The sequence below is a fragment of the Naegleria lovaniensis genome (assembly GCF_003324165.1).
Source record: "Naegleria lovaniensis strain ATCC 30569 chromosome Unknown tig042, whole genome shotgun sequence".
Classification (NCBI taxonomy): domain Eukaryota; phylum Heterolobosea; class Eutetramitea; order Acrasida; family Naegleriidae; genus Naegleria; species Naegleria lovaniensis.
Window position 1 is genome coordinate 111619 of NW_025407863.1, and position 16389 is coordinate 128007.

At 36.4% G+C, this 16389-nt stretch overlaps 8 protein-coding genes across 8 annotated transcripts; 3 read left to right on the top strand and 5 right to left on the bottom strand.

Moving 5' to 3' along the window:
* Nucleotides 1-230: 230 nt before the first annotated feature.
* C9374_010265 (uncharacterized protein) lies at nt 231-746 on the top strand (the record flags this gene model as incomplete). Its single annotated transcript, XM_044685790.1, has 1 exon — nt 231-746. The coding sequence occupies one exon, from the start codon at nt 231-233 to the stop codon at nt 744-746; it is 516 nt and encodes a 171-aa protein (XP_044544065.1).
* Nucleotides 747-1006: 260 nt separating this feature from the next.
* Nucleotides 1007-2223, bottom strand: C9374_010266 (uncharacterized protein; the record flags this gene model as incomplete). The annotated part of the gene is made up of 3 exons (XM_044685791.1): nt 1007-1846; nt 1898-1991; nt 2051-2223. 3 exons carry the CDS (start codon nt 2221-2223, stop codon nt 1007-1009), a joined length of 1107 nt encoding a protein of 368 aa, XP_044544066.1.
* Nucleotides 2224-2741: 518 nt separating this feature from the next.
* On the top strand, nt 2742-3971 carry C9374_010267 (uncharacterized protein; the record flags this gene model as incomplete). Its single annotated transcript, XM_044685792.1, has 1 exon — nt 2742-3971. One exon carries the CDS (start codon nt 2742-2744, stop codon nt 3969-3971), a length of 1230 nt encoding a protein of 409 aa, XP_044544067.1.
* A 155-nt stretch (nt 3972-4126) lies between these two features.
* On the bottom strand, nt 4127-8295 carry C9374_010268 (uncharacterized protein; the record flags this gene model as incomplete). Its single annotated transcript, XM_044685793.1, has 4 exons — nt 4127-4835; nt 4911-7075; nt 7141-7977; nt 8026-8295. The coding sequence occupies 4 exons, from the start codon at nt 8293-8295 to the stop codon at nt 4127-4129; spliced, it is 3981 nt and encodes a 1326-aa protein (XP_044544068.1).
* Nucleotides 8296-9151: 856 nt separating this feature from the next.
* Nucleotides 9152-10233, bottom strand: C9374_010269 (uncharacterized protein; the record flags this gene model as incomplete). Its single annotated transcript, XM_044685794.1, has 2 exons — nt 9152-9487; nt 10171-10233. The coding sequence occupies 2 exons, from the start codon at nt 10231-10233 to the stop codon at nt 9152-9154; spliced, it is 399 nt and encodes a 132-aa protein (XP_044544069.1).
* A 760-nt stretch (nt 10234-10993) lies between these two features.
* On the top strand, nt 10994-11687 carry C9374_010270 (uncharacterized protein; the record flags this gene model as incomplete). The annotated part of the gene is made up of 2 exons (XM_044685796.1): nt 10994-11495; nt 11662-11687. The coding sequence occupies 2 exons, from the start codon at nt 10994-10996 to the stop codon at nt 11685-11687; spliced, it is 528 nt and encodes a 175-aa protein (XP_044544070.1).
* A 279-nt stretch (nt 11688-11966) lies between these two features.
* Nucleotides 11967-13181, bottom strand: C9374_010271 (uncharacterized protein; the record flags this gene model as incomplete). The annotated part of the gene is made up of 1 exon (XM_044685797.1): nt 11967-13181. The coding sequence occupies one exon, from the start codon at nt 13179-13181 to the stop codon at nt 11967-11969; it is 1215 nt and encodes a 404-aa protein (XP_044544071.1).
* A 111-nt stretch (nt 13182-13292) lies between these two features.
* On the bottom strand, nt 13293-16267 carry C9374_010272 (uncharacterized protein; the record flags this gene model as incomplete). Its single annotated transcript, XM_044685798.1, has 2 exons — nt 13293-14709; nt 14778-16267. The coding sequence occupies 2 exons, from the start codon at nt 16265-16267 to the stop codon at nt 13293-13295; spliced, it is 2907 nt and encodes a 968-aa protein (XP_044544072.1).
* Nucleotides 16268-16389: the final 122 nt, after the last annotated feature.

Below are 16389 nucleotides of genomic sequence, written 5' to 3' on the forward strand. Positions count from 1 at the left end.
GGGTTGACGATGGTTCTCCTCATTTCATTTCTTATCACTGGTTTCGATCAGCACAATTTCCAATTTTTCAGAGACTTTAAAGCGTCATTGTAAAAAACCGATTTGGGTTGACTGAATTTTTGAAAAAATTTGTTGAAAAAAAATACGCCACAACTACACGATTGTACGTTTCGCTCTCTTTTTGCAAAATTTATACTGATTATCTTCATCATATTCTTTTCATCAGAACAATGACAAGAGCTGCTCGCCAAAGATATAGTGTTGACGTCCAAACCTCCAAGCACGCCAAGGCTAAGGTTGAAGGAGTTAGAGTCCACTTCAAGAACACTGCTGAAACAGTCAATGCCATCAAGGGAATGTCATTGAGAAGAGCCAAGAAGTACTTGCACAATGTCTTGAGACACACTGAATCTGTGCCATTCAAGATCTTCAACGGTGGTCCAGGTAGACATGCCAACGGAAAGCAACACCATGTTGCCAACAGCAGATATCCAACAAAGTCAATCTTTGCAGTTCTCAAGCTCTTGAAGAATGCTGAAAATAATGCCAGAGTCAAGGGATTGAACGTCAGAGATTTGGTCATTGCTCACACTCAAGCCAACAGAGCTCCTAAGATGAGAAGAAGAACCTTCAGAGCTCACGGTAGAATTAACCCATTCATGGCTAACCCATCACACATTGAAATTATTTTGACTGAAAAGCCAACTGCTGTCTCCAAGGCTCCAGCTGCTGTTGTTCAAGAATAAATTCCATCAAAAAGAAAATTATATATTATCCGATTGGTTCAAATAACTCTGAAATGTTAAACTTTAAGGTAATGTTTTGTGACCTTATCGTTTATTTGTTGTAGAGCTAGAAACAACAGGCTTCTGTTTGGTATTAGGAGGACTTGTTGATGCTGTTTTGGGAGGATGAAGCGGAGATTGGAAAGTTTGTTTGAGGGGATAACTGACAGCTTCCCTTACCACTCTTATTTGAGGTTGTGGATTTCTCACTTGCGACGCTTCTAGGGGGACGCAACAAATCTGGTGGTGGTACCTTGTTGCTGGTTCGCTAAATACGATTGCACTTGAGGTTGTGGAACATATGTGTGTGTATCTGGCGAATAATTTGGATATGGTCGTGGGATTGGAGGTTGCTGGCTTTGCATTGCTTGAATGAATTCGGATTCGTCTTGATCCTCATTGAGAACATCTTCCAGTTCTTGTTGAACATTGAAAGATTGTGTAGGCTTAATATTGGTGTCCTTGATAATTTCTAAAAACTTGTTATTCATCGCACAAACGCCTCTCATGAGTGCCTTCTTAAGATTCTCTTGTAAAACCAGCTTGTCATTTTGCTCTCTCTCTAGTGCTTGATTTAACTTTAAAATCTCCTCCTTGAGTTTCTCAATTTTCATTTCATAATCATTTCTCATTTCAGCCTTTTCATTATCAAGTCTGTTTTGCCAAATTCTCTCAGTAGTGTTTTGCTTTGCATTTAGAATCCACATGTACCATCCTTGAAGAATTTTTCTTGCTTGGTTTCTTCGATAGTTTCGCAACAGCATGGTTCCTAAATTCTTTTTCATTTTCTTTGTTTCTGTATATTCTTTCCATTTTCCCAAAATGTTTCTCAACAAGGTCTTTTCTCTTTCCACTCGTCTTGCATGTGATATCTGATCAGCCATTCTGAAAGTTAGCGTTTTAAATCGAGCCAGGTAGTAATCTCTCTTTGCAATGCTGTCCCTTAACTTTTCTTCTTTCAACTTGTGTTGATAGAGCAAGTCATCACGATCGTCATTGTTTCGTTGATGGAGCTCATTAAGTTTCTGTACACTTCTTTTTTTCAGATCAAATAAATTATTCTTCAATACAAAGTTCGAGCACATTACAAAATTTCAAATGTCATTACATACCATGACTTCAGTTCGAAGAGCAGAGCACCATTCGTTCATTTTCTCTGCCATGGTTTGTATTTCCTTTTCTTCTTCAGTTTCAGTCTCTTGAATTCTAAGTCATCACGATCATCCTCAATTATCAACGAAGTCATTTCTGCCATCTTTACTTACATCTTCTCAGGAGATTTCATCTCTGTTGCTGCAGATATCTTTTGAACCTTTTTAAAATCATTTTGAATATCCCCGTTGTCTTCGTCAATGTAATCATCGGATGAGTAGACTTGATCTTCGGTGAGTTGTTTCGATATTGGTGATGCGATTGCTGAAGACGAATGTTGTTGCATTTTTTTTGTTTAGCGTGCAAACAACCCGCCAAATGTAAATTTTTTTGGAGGGAATTAAGATCTTCAACAAAAGGAAAGCGACGGTCCAAGGTTACTCGAGCTGCACCACTGTTGCTAAATTTATCACCAAAAATCTCATTCCTCATGTTATGGAACTGTTCAAGGAATGGAACTTGTCAATTAACTCCAACTAGTTTCTTTTTTTCTAAAAAATCCTCTAACATTCAACTCTCTCGAACAAGAGCATCTCCAATGACACCTACTACCAACATACTCAAATTATCAACTGTGGTTATTCTTGTATTCTTTTTGGTATTAATAGGTAATACTCTGATGATTCGAATAATGATCTCCAAGACAGTCCAACACCATAATTCTGAACAGCCACAAACTCTACAGTCTAGTTCCAGTGGTGTGGAGCATGCGGTCACTGTTCCTGTCTTCTTACCACAACAAATCATGACGTCCAAGAAGCTCGATTCTGGTCCAATATCAAAACACCTCTCCATGTGAAATGGATGAAAAACAAAATAGCTCTCACACTTCCTATTTGGTTACGAAGTGTTGGTGGAGTTCTTGCAAATACAAATGCAACTCGAATCCTTTCATCGAATCAACAACCAAAAATTTTAATTTGTAATTATTTAAAAGCATTTGGTTTTGTTGGAGAAGGTAAACATCCTTTGGGAGAACTCACTCAATGGACAGATTTGTTGACGGCTCTTGCGTTGCAGGATTTTCAAATCTATTATGCTCATGATTTGCAAGAACTGGTGAATGATATATTGCCTTATCATTCGTTGGATTCATTTCATGTCATCTTTACGGATTACTCTGCTCTGAAAATGTATTTTTCTCGACAATTGGGAGTGTTGCGTCAAAAAGATCGACATGTTGTATTAACTCAAAAAGAAGAAGAGTTTAAATGCAAATTGAGAGTTTTAGATTCTTTTGGTACTCATGCAAAATATAATGCAATGGATTTAACAGATATGAAAAGTATGGATTCGTATTGTTGTTGGAATTTGAACTTGAAACAATACCTGACATTACAGCCATCTAAAATTCCAGATCCAGTCAATCAATTTTTAGGAACTGCCACTCCTCTTGATTTTGAAGGATCTCAGCATGAAGACCAAAGTTTACAAAAGAAGAGAAAAAACACCTCCTCAGGGAAGTATCGAGCTCTCATTTGGGCGAAAGAAGTGAAATATTTTGACAACGTACCTTCTACATATCTTGAAGTTATATCTCAAAAATTTGAGTTGATTACCACTCTGGAGGCAAATGAATTTCATGTCCTCAAGCAAAAGTTTCCCAACGTTGCATTTACTAACTTGGGCATTCTCTCACGTGCTCAATATGTGAAAACATTGAGAGAAAGCGCTATTTATGTGGGATTGGGAACTCCCTATATCGGTCCCAGCTCCATAGAAGCGCTTGCATTTGGAAATGTCATTTTCAATCCAAGAATTTCTCCTCGAAAATTGAGTGATATGGGAAAACCGACAGACGAGATTTATACCAGTCAATCTGGATATTTGGAGTCTATTGGAAGTCCAAATGTAGTCACCTTGAATATGCATGATACAGAAAGCATCAAACAGCATGTTGAAAATGTGGTCATGTTGCTAAATCAGAACCATGGATACACTCCACCTTATCTACCAAGTGAATTTACACTCCAATCCTTTTTTTATAGAGTGTACTCCATTGTGAATTCGTATAATTTTTGTGGCCGTGATTAGAAGGAAATTCGGTTTGGACATGATTGGTGTACAATTTTCTTTGCAAAGATCTTTCAAATACACGGCACATGAGGTATTTCAAAACTCGAGAGCAAGCAGGTCAGGTGGCGACTTTGATGCCACCATTTGACTCGTTTACAAACTTTGTTTAATATTTAAAACTTCTTCTTCTTTTTCGAAGTCACACTCTGGGCAGGTTCCTTAGATTGTTTTTTCTTTGCCGTTCTTGGAGCGACCGTTGTTTCTTCTTCCGAGTCATTGTTTTCTTCTTGTTCACTTTCTTGCTCACTTTCTTGTTCGCTTTCTTCGTGCTCGCTTTCTTCCTCACTTTCTTCAATCTTCTTTCTGTTTTGTTTCGCTGATCGACTTGGAAGAGATCGTTTGCTTGGCTCCTCTTCTTTCTTTTTCTTTGTACCAGATGAGGTCGATTTAGTTGTCTTACGTTTTCTCTTCTTTTCTCCTTCAACAGTTGTCGTCTTCGTTGTCGTCTTTGCCTTCTTTTGCTTTGTTTGCTTTTCTGTTGGTTGAACTTGTCTTGCAAGCTTTTCATTCAATTTGAATCCACTTGGTAGATAAAGTGTCTTAATGGTGTCAATATTGGAGCCGTCCTCGTCGTCACCATCAGCTGTTTTGAAGAATGAAGGAACAAAGATCTTTCCAGGAAAAGGTACAGAGGATGCAGCCTTGCCAGAGTTTTCAGCACATCTGTTTACAATTGAAATGGCCATGTCACAAACTATCAAGTGATTGACTGATTTTAGATTAATTGCATCCTTTCGTTGTTTCAACTTGGTAATTAATTGATGGAAAAATGACAAGTTATCAATATCATGAGTGACTTCATCAAAGTATGCATATAAAATTCTGTTAAAAGTGTTAGGGAATATGGATAATACGATTAGTATTCGATCAAAAAAGTCAAAATATTGAAAAACATACTTTTGGAATGTTAAAAATTGAGGCTCTTCAGATGCAAATAATGGATGTCTAGCCAGCAAAAATATAAGATAGGGAAGAATATATTCTGGGAAGATATCATATGCAGAGCGAGATGTTAGTGTAAGACCCTTCGTTCTTGCAATTAGAGCTCTCTTGAGAGGAACTAACTTGGAGAAATACTTTTTGGCCCTAACTGCCAAGTCAGCGTTCTTATCACCAACAAATAGCAAAAGAATTGCAGAAAATCCATTGCCTAGCTGGGCTTTTCTAAGCTCTTTGAAAAGTTTTTCAAGTAAACCCTTTCTAACTTCCACAAATGAGTCCAATGACGTGAATGCAAGTTGCAAAAAGCGTTCCATCTTCAAATTCAAGTTGAAATCAGAAGATTTGGTCAGATTAATAATTGATTTTACAGCAATGAGTCTAAGAGCGGCTCTATCAATTTCTATTTTCTTTTCGTTGGAATCCTTCTTCTTAGACTCGTTGGTATCTTCTTCTTCGGTGGTATCCATTTTGTCTGATTTTTCTAGATCCTTTTCCAAGATGTCTTTGATAGATCCTTTATAAGTAAGAATATCAAAAAGAATTCCAACTAGTTTTGAGCTCACAGATTCGGATTCACTCGTTACTCCTTCCTTGGCACAAGCAATGGTGTAATCAACAAGTAGTTTTAGTGCTTGAATCTTGGTCTCAGTATCCAAAGAAAGAGTGCTCCAGTCACTACTTCGTTCTTCTCTATCCCAAAGTACAACATGATTGAGAACAAAGTCCATAACTTCTTCTTCATGTGTTCTAAACATTTCAATTTCATGAATAATTACTTGTCTGATTGCAGCCAACGAGGTCAATAATGGTTCTCCATAATCTAAATTGTCTTTTGCATGAAGGAGTATCTTGGAAAATATATTCTCTGGAGATATAAAGGCCTTTGTGATGACAGTTGCTGCTCTTTTGACTTCCTTTGGTTTACCTTTAGTACAGAAAGTAACTAGTTTGTCTTCAAGATCACTAGCCAAAGAGAACTTTGTCTTTTCCAAATCAACAGCAGTGTGAGAGAGTACTTTGAGAGTAATGAGATTGATTTCATAGTCTTCCTCCTTTTCCATCAATTCAATAGATGCTGCGATAGTGTCCTTTCCAAGAGAAGGATAGAATTGAACAATGACGTTCAAAAGATGCATGGCCGATAAAGCCATTGAATGTTGAGATGAGTTGGAGAATTTCTGTGCCAATTCGATCATGTCATTAGCTTGTTCTTTGGTAAAGAGAGTCATTGCAAGTCTTTGAATGACGGTTTTCATATAATCCTTCTCTTCTTTTTTGTCTCCTACTAGCTTGTCATCTCCTTTCTTTTTGAGTTTGGTGACATCCTTAAATGAAGAGTTAATATTTAGACAGGCCTTTAAGACTTTGATGGCATCATCACTTTGTTTTTTTCCTCGTGTAGATATTTCTTTCCAAATTCTCTTTCCAAGAGATTCATCTGGAAGTAATGATGACAGAGAAGAAATAACTTGTGAATCAGTGTTCTCTGTATCAAGATCAAGTAAATTTGTCACTAAAGTTTGGAAGACTTTCTTTTGAGAGATTATTGATTCAAGAACTTGCTTTGCCATATCGTCAAGCTTTCTATATATGTCTAATAAAGTCTTGGATCTAAGTGCACCTTGATCTAACAAAGTTTCATCAATAATTTTTTCAATAAATAGTCTGTGAGAGATTACTTGCTCGTGTTGCTCTGCATAGTATTTGATTACATTATTCGGAATCCATGCGAGTCTATCACTGGTGGTATTTTCCCAAGAGTCTGTCATCTTCAAAGCCTCTGTTGCATGGTGGTTATACAGTTGTGCACACAAACTTAATGTATGCAATCTCAAAACAGCTTTCTTATCACGTGCTCTTTCTTGAAGTTTTTGCATGGTTTCATCTGATATCAATGCAGGGCTGTCCATGGCTACGTTGATGACAGTTTCAACAACATTTCTTCTCACTTTTTCGTCTGGATCCATCATTCTTTCAGCTAATTTTTCGTTGAGTGTCTTACTGCTCACTGGATGGTTCTTAATCATTCCACTGGCAAATTTGCTCATGTAAATTCGTACACGATTATCTTTGTCACTGAATCTCGACAAAAAGTCTGTTTCAAAAATGTTTGGATACTCCTGAAGAGTTCAGAGTCTTTTGCTTTAAACATATTACCAAGCAATTGAATAACAGCAGATCTCACTTGAACGTCTTCATCCTTCAATTGAATACAAAGATTTGGCATCACCGTCAACAATAATCTTGATGAGACAAGGTTAATCTCATATATCAAGCTGAAAACTCTTGCACGTTTCTTTTTGTAGGAAGATTTGGTCTTGTCTTTGGTATTTTCAAGCTCTTTTAAGATGTCATTGAGATAATCGTTTAGCTGAGAGGAAATGTGCTCTTGAGTCTTATCTAGAACGGTTTTAGCAATATGTTTAGCAGAGAAATGGGATTCTTCGTCGTTTTGTTCATCCTTGTCCTCGGTCTCCTCTTCCTCAGAGGGGAGCTTGGATCTATTTTCTAGAAGTGGTTGAATTAACACTTCAATTAACTTTGAATCGACAGTATCAACAGACTCAATGACTGAGATCATTATATCACAAATATATGAAATAACTTTTTGAGGTTGATTTGTTTCACAGTCTGTGACAATTCTAAACAGCGACTCAAATAATGGAATAATAAGACTTTCACATTCATCATAGTTTGCCAACATGATGAAAATTTTGACTATAGATAGTCTTTCTAACAAGTAAAATCTTTGAGAGAATAATGACCCTGATCCTTGACTTAATGCTACAATTTGGTCAATAATAAATCTAAATATTTTTGGTAAATCTTCTTCATCAAAAGGACAGTCTGGTGCTGTCACTCTCAAAACATCTACAATTGTACGAGCGGCATAGACTTTTACCTCTTCTGATCTGTTTGAAATAATCTTTTTATCAATTAAATTGGCTAGAAATAATTCATCCCAAGGAGCATCTTCCGGAGTGGCCAATTGACCCATTCCTTTCAGAATATCAGCAACTTTCTAATGAAAAATGATCAGTAATCAACTCGCTCGGATATATTAACATACCTTCATTCTACCAGTGAAATCTCCACTGGCAATACTTTCAGAAATATATGCTCCTGACAAGACATCTGAAACCTCTTCTCCTTCATCCAAAAATTGAGACAATTGTGCTTGACTTGCTGACAAACTAAACAATGATTCAGAGAGTGATTGACTAGGTGTGCCAGCAGGGGTGAAGGAAGTTTCTTCTTCGTTTCTTGATTTTCTTTTCGGTGTTTGTGGAGCAGATTCCTTTGAAGAGGAAGCCTTCTTTCTGTTGGTTCTTGGAGGCATTATAAATTTGAAATGGCTAAACCTAGAGAATTGATGATGATGATCGTTATTGTAATGTTATTAGCACAGACTGGAAAATTTTGATTTGAATAAATTAAAAGTTATGCGTAACTGGACTGATGACTACACAGGTATTTGTGATGAACGTTGTGTGTTAAAGGCTTTTTTTTTGAATTTGAGAAAAAAGAATTTTTGGCGGTTAAAGGTTCCTCATTTCGCGCGAACGATGGAATCATCGTTTGCAGAAGAATTCAAGCCCCAGAGAAAGTAAACTCAATATGAACATAGCCTGTTTTTTGATAATGACAATATACTGTTTATATACAAGTACAAAAGCGTTAAGGATGGAATGATGAAGGAAACGATTTGCCTCAGGTCAAAAACACGTTGTGATTTTAAAATATATACAAATGATTCTCAAATGAGTGATGCATTCAGAATAGGTTGTTGATTGGAATTTGTTGCATGTGAACATTGACACTAAAATTGTTTGAAGGAAGGAAAATATTGTTCATCCATTTGGACGTCATGTCATCACAACTTTCCACATATAATTATACTACTGCTGCTATCAAAATGTCCACTCACTGTGCTAGAAAAGAGAAGTCATTCATATAAAAACTGTTGCCAAAGAGAGGAAAGGAAGAAGGAGGAAAGAATGTCAATAGAGGAATAATAAGAGAGGGTTGTTGTTGTTGGTTTGTGATTCCAAATATTGCAAGAGAGAATAAGCGCTCCATTATCAATGTTAATATCATCATTGTCATCATCATGGGAAATGATATCACACAATTCTTCTCTCTCTCACAATAAACTAATAATGAATTCCATAAGAATTCTCATTGTGTGCTCTCTCTTATTGATTCTTACAAGGACCACCAGCACCATTTTGTGACTTGCTTTGTGGTGTCTTGCTCACTTCTCTTCTCGTTGGAATTTTATCTTCAAGAAAGTCCTCAGCACTCAATATTATCACATCATATTCTTGTCCAACTTTCTCCGAGAGTTCTATGGCTTTCTTTTTTCCTTTTTGTTTGTTAAATTCAACAAAAGCAGCTGAGAATACGAGAGCTCCAGATCGAATAATTTCCAATCGTTTCACTCCTCCATCACACTTTTTGAAAAAGTTACCCACTTGTTGTTCATCCACAACGAATGGAAGTTCTAACACACAGATGGCTCTTTTCAGGAACTAGAGTGTTTTCCAATCATCATGTTGTTAATGTTATCATCAAAAAGAGTAGTGATATACCATCATGTGTGTGTGTGTGAGAGAGAGAGAATCAAGACACATTTGAGAAAGAGACAGTCATTACACAATATTCGAAAATCATGATTGTGTTCGAGAGGAAGGATACAAGTATCACAAGATTGTTGAGAGCACACAAAACACGCAATTCAGTGGATGAAATGATTCCATCATATAGCACCAACAAGTGATCCAAATTCCATTCGTCGTAGTCGTCGTCACGATTACACACGTGATATTTTGATTTGGGAATGATGGGAATGAGACACATGATGATCATTGCCATTACCATGTTGAACAAATCAAACACACAATCATCACCAAATGAATGTTCATTCATTGGAACCCGATGATGGTTATTATACAAATTACCACAGATGTAGATGCCAAATATCATTCACGTCAAAAATTGTAATCAATTGCAAAACACCATATAACACCATGTTGAACGACCATCATTGTGTATTGTCGACGTTACAATTTCAAAAATGAAATCCAAAGCGAGTGGATAATACAAGTTGAGCACCATGTTTGATTTCGTTGATAATGTTCACACACAATGTATTGTTATTATTGTTATGAAAAAAGGTATAAGTCATCATCAAATGACAATATCATTTACTCACCTCTGGATCTTTCTCCTTCTCTTCATTGAGACGAGCTTTCATAATAGATGTATTGTTCTGCATTTTAATGATCAAGTTGTTGTTGTTGTTCAGATGTTGTTAAATGATGAGTTGTTGAGAGGGTTGCTATCAACGAGTGATGATGATGATGGTGGAGGGATGTTTGTCTGTGATGAGTTGAACTGGAATTTTTTTGTTCGTTTTTCATTTGATGATTGACATGTTGAGTGGTTCTTGGAGATGATCGAGGGAAGCGATTCCTTTTTCTGCTTGAGGTTCATCTCTCAAAACATTAACGAATTGTGTGTGAGTGGATGTTTAAGGCAACACCCCTGAAATTCTCAGTTTGCTTTTTTGCTTGTCTGTACGGACTCTGCATCTCGATTTCCATCAGGAAATCGAGGAGATCGTTCGAGCTCACTGGTTTCAAAGTTATATGTCGTACAAGTTGAGAATAGGAAACACGTTGGTGTTGTTCAACAAAGCAATTCTAACCTGGTTAAATTAAAAAAGATAAATGTTAAATGGAATGGATATCTTGTTGTAGAAAAAGTCATCTCCAACACACCTTTTGGAGAGAACAAGATATCACTCGGCTAAGCATAGTGACAACCTGCCAGAGTTTACAGAATTTAGAACAAGCAATACCTCAATTCATTTCGTTTTGATGCGTTACCCATTTGCTCCGATTCCATTCATCTCCGGTCATATTATCCATTTCGTAGGGATTTACAAAATGGGTTCGACAAACAATTTTTTAAAAATTTAAAATTTTTAAAAAAATTGCAAAACAAAAAAATATCTCAAACTCTGCAACAATAAGATGTTCACTCCACTCCTCGACCTCACCGCAGGTGATCCTTTCTGCTCTGCTTCTGCTGCTTTCTTCGGTATGATGGGTTGCGCTTCTGCTCTCATCTTTGCCAACTTGGGTTCTGCCTACGGTTCAGCAAAGGCTGGTGTTGGTGTTGCTCACTTGGGTATTATGGACCACAGACTTGTCATGAAGGGTATTGTTCCAGTTATCATGGCTGGTATCTTGGGTATTTACGGTTTGATCGTTTCTATCATTATTGCTGGTTCCATTAACGTCAAGAACGGATACAGCTCATACTCTGGATATTCTCACTTGGCTTCTGGTTTGGCTTGTGGTTTGTCTTCATTGGCTGCTGGTCTTTCTATTGGTGTTGTTGGTGATGCTGGTGTTCGTGCTTATGGTAAACAACAAAGAGTGTTCGTCGGTTTGATTTTGATTCTCATTTTCGGTGAGGCTCTTGGACTTTACGGTCTTATCGTTGCTCTCGTCGTTTCTATGATTGGTCAAGGTAAGTGTTGGGTTTAGTTTTGGAATTTTTGTTTGCGACCGACTGTGTTATACTGTTATTTTGATACAACAATGATTTTGTTCTATGATGACTTGTTGTTGGCATGTATGATTTGCTGTTGCCAATGATACTTGTAATGATGAAACTTGTTGAATGGAATATATAGGTCCAAAATGCCCTGCCATTAATTAGAGTACGCTGCTTTCAATGATTTCATCATTCCTAGATGTTTGAATCAATGAATTGATGATGAAAATCGATTTGCTAATTTAGAAGATAATAAATTTTGACATTTAAAAATATTTTAGATTTTTTATTCTCAAGGCGTTGGACGACACAAAGAAGGGTTCGACGGCGGAGATGGTCAATTTTCAAAGAGCTTGTTTCTTTAAGGAACATTAAGATTGTATTTTTTAGCGTCAAAACAGCAATGTTCAAAGAGTTCTTGAAGCATTTTGGAAATATTCTCTCTCACATTTTCGACAATCGTTCGTTCTCATCAAACGACAACAAGACTCTTCCAATAGTCTTTCTTTGAAGCATATCGTTCATGGCTTTCACTACATGCTCTACTGGATACACATGACTAATAAATGGATCAATTTCACCTCGGGTCATCATTTCAAATAATTCCTTCATACTGTGTTGAATCACTTGTGGTTCATGTTTCATGTAACTTCCCCAATACACTCCACTTGCACTGCAATTCTTGACGAGTAAAATATTTGCTGGAATTTGAGGAATGTGTGAAGTAGCAAATCCAATCACTAACCAAACACCTCCCCATGCCATACATTTCAAACTTTGCATTCCCAAATCACCTCCAACAGGATCATAAATAATATCACATCCCTTTCCATTGGTAAAATCAGTGAGAACTGTTTTGAACCAATCCTTTTTGTTTGCTTCATAATTAATGACATGATCTGCGTGTGCCTTTTCTTTGCATAATTGACACTTTTCGTCGGAACTACAAGCAGCAATGACAATGGCACCAAGAGCTTTTGCAATTTGACATGCAGCGAGGCCGACACCTCCACTAGCACCTAATACGAGCACAATTTTTCTCTTCTTCATGGTTTGTTTCATTGCAACTTGTTCTGATTGTGTCTGTTGATTTGTTGTATGCTTCATGGTTTGTTCTGAATGTGTCATTGTTTGTTTCATCATTGCAACTTGTTCTTTAGAGTCAAGTTCCAACTTGCACTTTTGTAAATTTCCATGTCTTGGATGAGTGAGAGCCACATGTGAAGTTGAAAAAGCCACAAATAATCCAGCTGCTTTTTTTAAATCAATGGACTTGGGTACTCGAATCATTGCAGGATATTGAATGGGAATGTCAATGAATGATTGCCATCCATCTTTTTGAGCCAATAATAGGACTTGATCTCCAATTTGAAAAGAATGATGATTCACTTCATTGGAAGAATTAATTTCACACACAACACCTGCAATTTCTGATCCTGGAATGAAGGGAGGTAAACGTTTTTCTTGATATTTTCCTCCGACTTGTAAAACATCTGCAAAATTGAGTGCTCCGTATTTGACACGAATTCGTAAATGATTGTTTGCAAGTGGTGGAAGAGGTTGTGAAATTGGAGAGACAGTCACAGTCTCTGTATTTGGAGGAATTAACAATTCATGACAAGTGACTTGAATGGGAGGTGATGAATAGTCTAGAGACATTTTTTGAGTTGTCTTTTATTTGCAATTTCCGATCGCCAATCACACAGCCGAACCATGATTCTCCAAGCGTTCATGTGTTTTTACAGTCTCATCACAAGACGACACTGATTTTTACAACCAAATAACCATGGCTGAAATATTATCTGTACTTCCTGCTGAATGAGCAAAATCTCGAATCACACAAGATACCTTATTCGAATTCTCATGATTACTCTTGACATTATGATGATTCCAATTGGAATAAGCTGTCATGGCTGCCATTTCAAAAGCATCCTGATCACTCAACACATCCCATACACCATCACATCCCAAAATTACGATTTGTTTTTCAATCGTGTTGGTTGTTGAATTAATATTCGTACAAGGACTATTATTCATGGTTTCGTTGGATTCAATGGAATGATTGAACCATTTCAATGGTTGATTGATCGTATCATCATCTTGTAATGAATCCACATATTGTTCTAAAACACATCCATTCACATAGGGTTCATTGGAGAGAAAAGGTCGACTCTCCCAATCACCCAATGCTCTTGCAACACCATAGGTACCCATGGTTCGAGAATTAATGACATATCCTCCACAATTTCGAATTCGTAAAATTTCAGAAGGATCACCTGTGGGTTTGTGATCATGTGTCATTCGATTCAGTTCAAATTCAATCAGATAATCATTTTGGGAATTGTGATTTTCTAAAGAGGAATGAATATTCAGGTCATGATGTTTCATTGGATCTTGTTCTTCTTTGGATAAAAAAACAGTTCCCATGATGGCTCTTGCATCTCCAACATTACCAAAAATAGCAAAACGTTGGTTCGGACAACAAGAGAGTGTCAAGAGTGCAAACACCACAGCAGTACAGCCATCCTTAAAGAGATGTGAATTCTTCTCACGACATGTTTCATCAGCAAGTATTAATGATTGTGCCATCCATTTCTTTAGAATTTGTAAAATTTCATCTTCCAATTCATGAGCGGTCGTATTGGAATTCCAATCATAAAGTACATTCTTGAGAGAATATTTACAAATAGATGTGAAATGTTGTGCCATCCATTCTGAAACGTTATTTCCTGCATGACCATCAAAAATTCCATACACTGAAAAGGAACATTCGAGTTGGTCAGAAATTTTCACAACTTGTCCTTCTTCAATGAGATGAGCATCTTCCATATCGGGACGAAAAGTGCCATTACAATAGGACAGTTGTGAAGTGTTGTTCCATGAAAACAGATGAGGAGAAATCTTGTTGCACTCCTCATTTTGAATCCATGGGAATTGAGGAAGAATTTTGAGTTCTTTGAAATTGTTGTCATCTTTGGGTCTCAATTCAGCAATTTTACGATTCATATAGTCGTTCAGGGAAGAGTGACTATCACTGGTGTTGTTGACAGTATTGGATTCACCTCCTTCTTTCTCTGGATTAAATTCCAAATAGTTTCCTTCTAAATCTAAATATTGAAGAGTAGTATTGGAAAAGAGTCTTGGTAATACTTGTTCAAATGTTTCATGAATCGAATTGTAACATAGACTGAGATGTACGAGTGATGTACATGGTGTGAAATCAACGATTTCAGAAATATTGTTATGACCAAATACAAAACTCTTAATTTGTTTTTCACAGTCTCAATAAAATTTTCAGGAATTTCACAAATTCGATTACCAGAGAGAATGAGTTGTGTCAATTTGCAACTTGGCCAACTCTCAAATATGTCAAAGGATGGAATTTGATTAAATCCACAATTCAATTTCTGTAAATTGCAAAGACACTTGTCACTAATCCAATTCTTTGGTAATTCTTTGATACGATTACAAGCAAGAGAGAGTGTGTTCAAACTTGCAAGTTTGCTCCATTTAGAAACATCAAGAGGTATTGTATTCAATAAATTGCTTGAAATATCGAGAGAATGCAGTGATTCCAATTCTAATAATGCATCAGGAAATTCAGAAATTCTATTATGATTGAGATCCAATTCTGTCAAATGTTTAAGTTTAGAAATAGAGTAAGGAATTTGTGAAATGTGATTGTTATCGAGTATGAGACTCTTCAAAAGTGGTAAATCACCTATCGAGTCAGGAATTTCAGTAATAGAGTTATGAGAAAGGAATAAATCTTGTAAACAACTCAATACAGAGGCATTGAAAATTGATGAAGGAAGAACAGAGATCTTGTTCGAGTGTAGATTCAATTCCTTGATTTTTAAATTCCGTAAAGATGATGAATGTTCTTCTTCGAATGACAGGTCTTCAAATCCTTCAATAGCATTTCTTGCCAAATCCAAAGTCAATAATTCTCGCATATGAATGAATAATTCTTTTGGAATGAGACCTTCAATTTGACATTCATACATTTTGAGAGTATGAACACTCTGTTGATAACACACCCATTTTGGAAAACTGTTGAGATTGATATTATTATGGAGATAGAGTGATGTCAAGTTTGGAAATGTAATCTTTTCAATATTTGATTCATTCACATTCAGATCTTGTAGTGAATTTCCACTGAATGTCAATCTTTTGAGTTTTGAAGTACCATTATTAGACATCTTGATAAGACAAGACTCATCCACTTTCTCAAAATTATTGACACTAACATCCAACTCTTCAATGAGATGTAATAAATGGAATCGATCCAAAGCATGAAAAATTTCAAATCCATCTCCAGGGAAAATACCACATAAATCTAAATTAAAAAAAGTTAATTCTTTCAACGTTATTTTGTTCTTTTCAATAAATAGAGGAATCACTGCATTTAACAATTTCACAACAATTTCTTTACATTCATTGGTCACATAGGAATTCTTTGGTCGATCGAATTTCTGGAAAATCTTTTCAAAACTCGACAATGTCAATTTGGAAATATCCAAACGATTGTATTTGAGAGTATCGTGAAAGAGTTTACTCATCCATTCACACAATGCATGCTCGTGATGTTTCTCGTGATAATTCAAATAATTTGTTGATCCTAAAATGGAAGTAATTTGAGTTGTTAGCGCTTCATCTTTGAGCTTGTATTGCTGAGAGAGCCATTTGAAGTTCTTGCTTGTTACTTGAGAAGACGATGAGGGTGTACTTCCTTTGTTGCCCATTTTTTTTTGTTTGTGCTTCAAAATTTCATCCGAAATGGCAGTTGACAGTTTGCCTGTCATTCAGTTGTTCACATGCCTTGTTGTTGATAGCTTTGAAACTCCAGTCCCTGACTGTGTTTTTT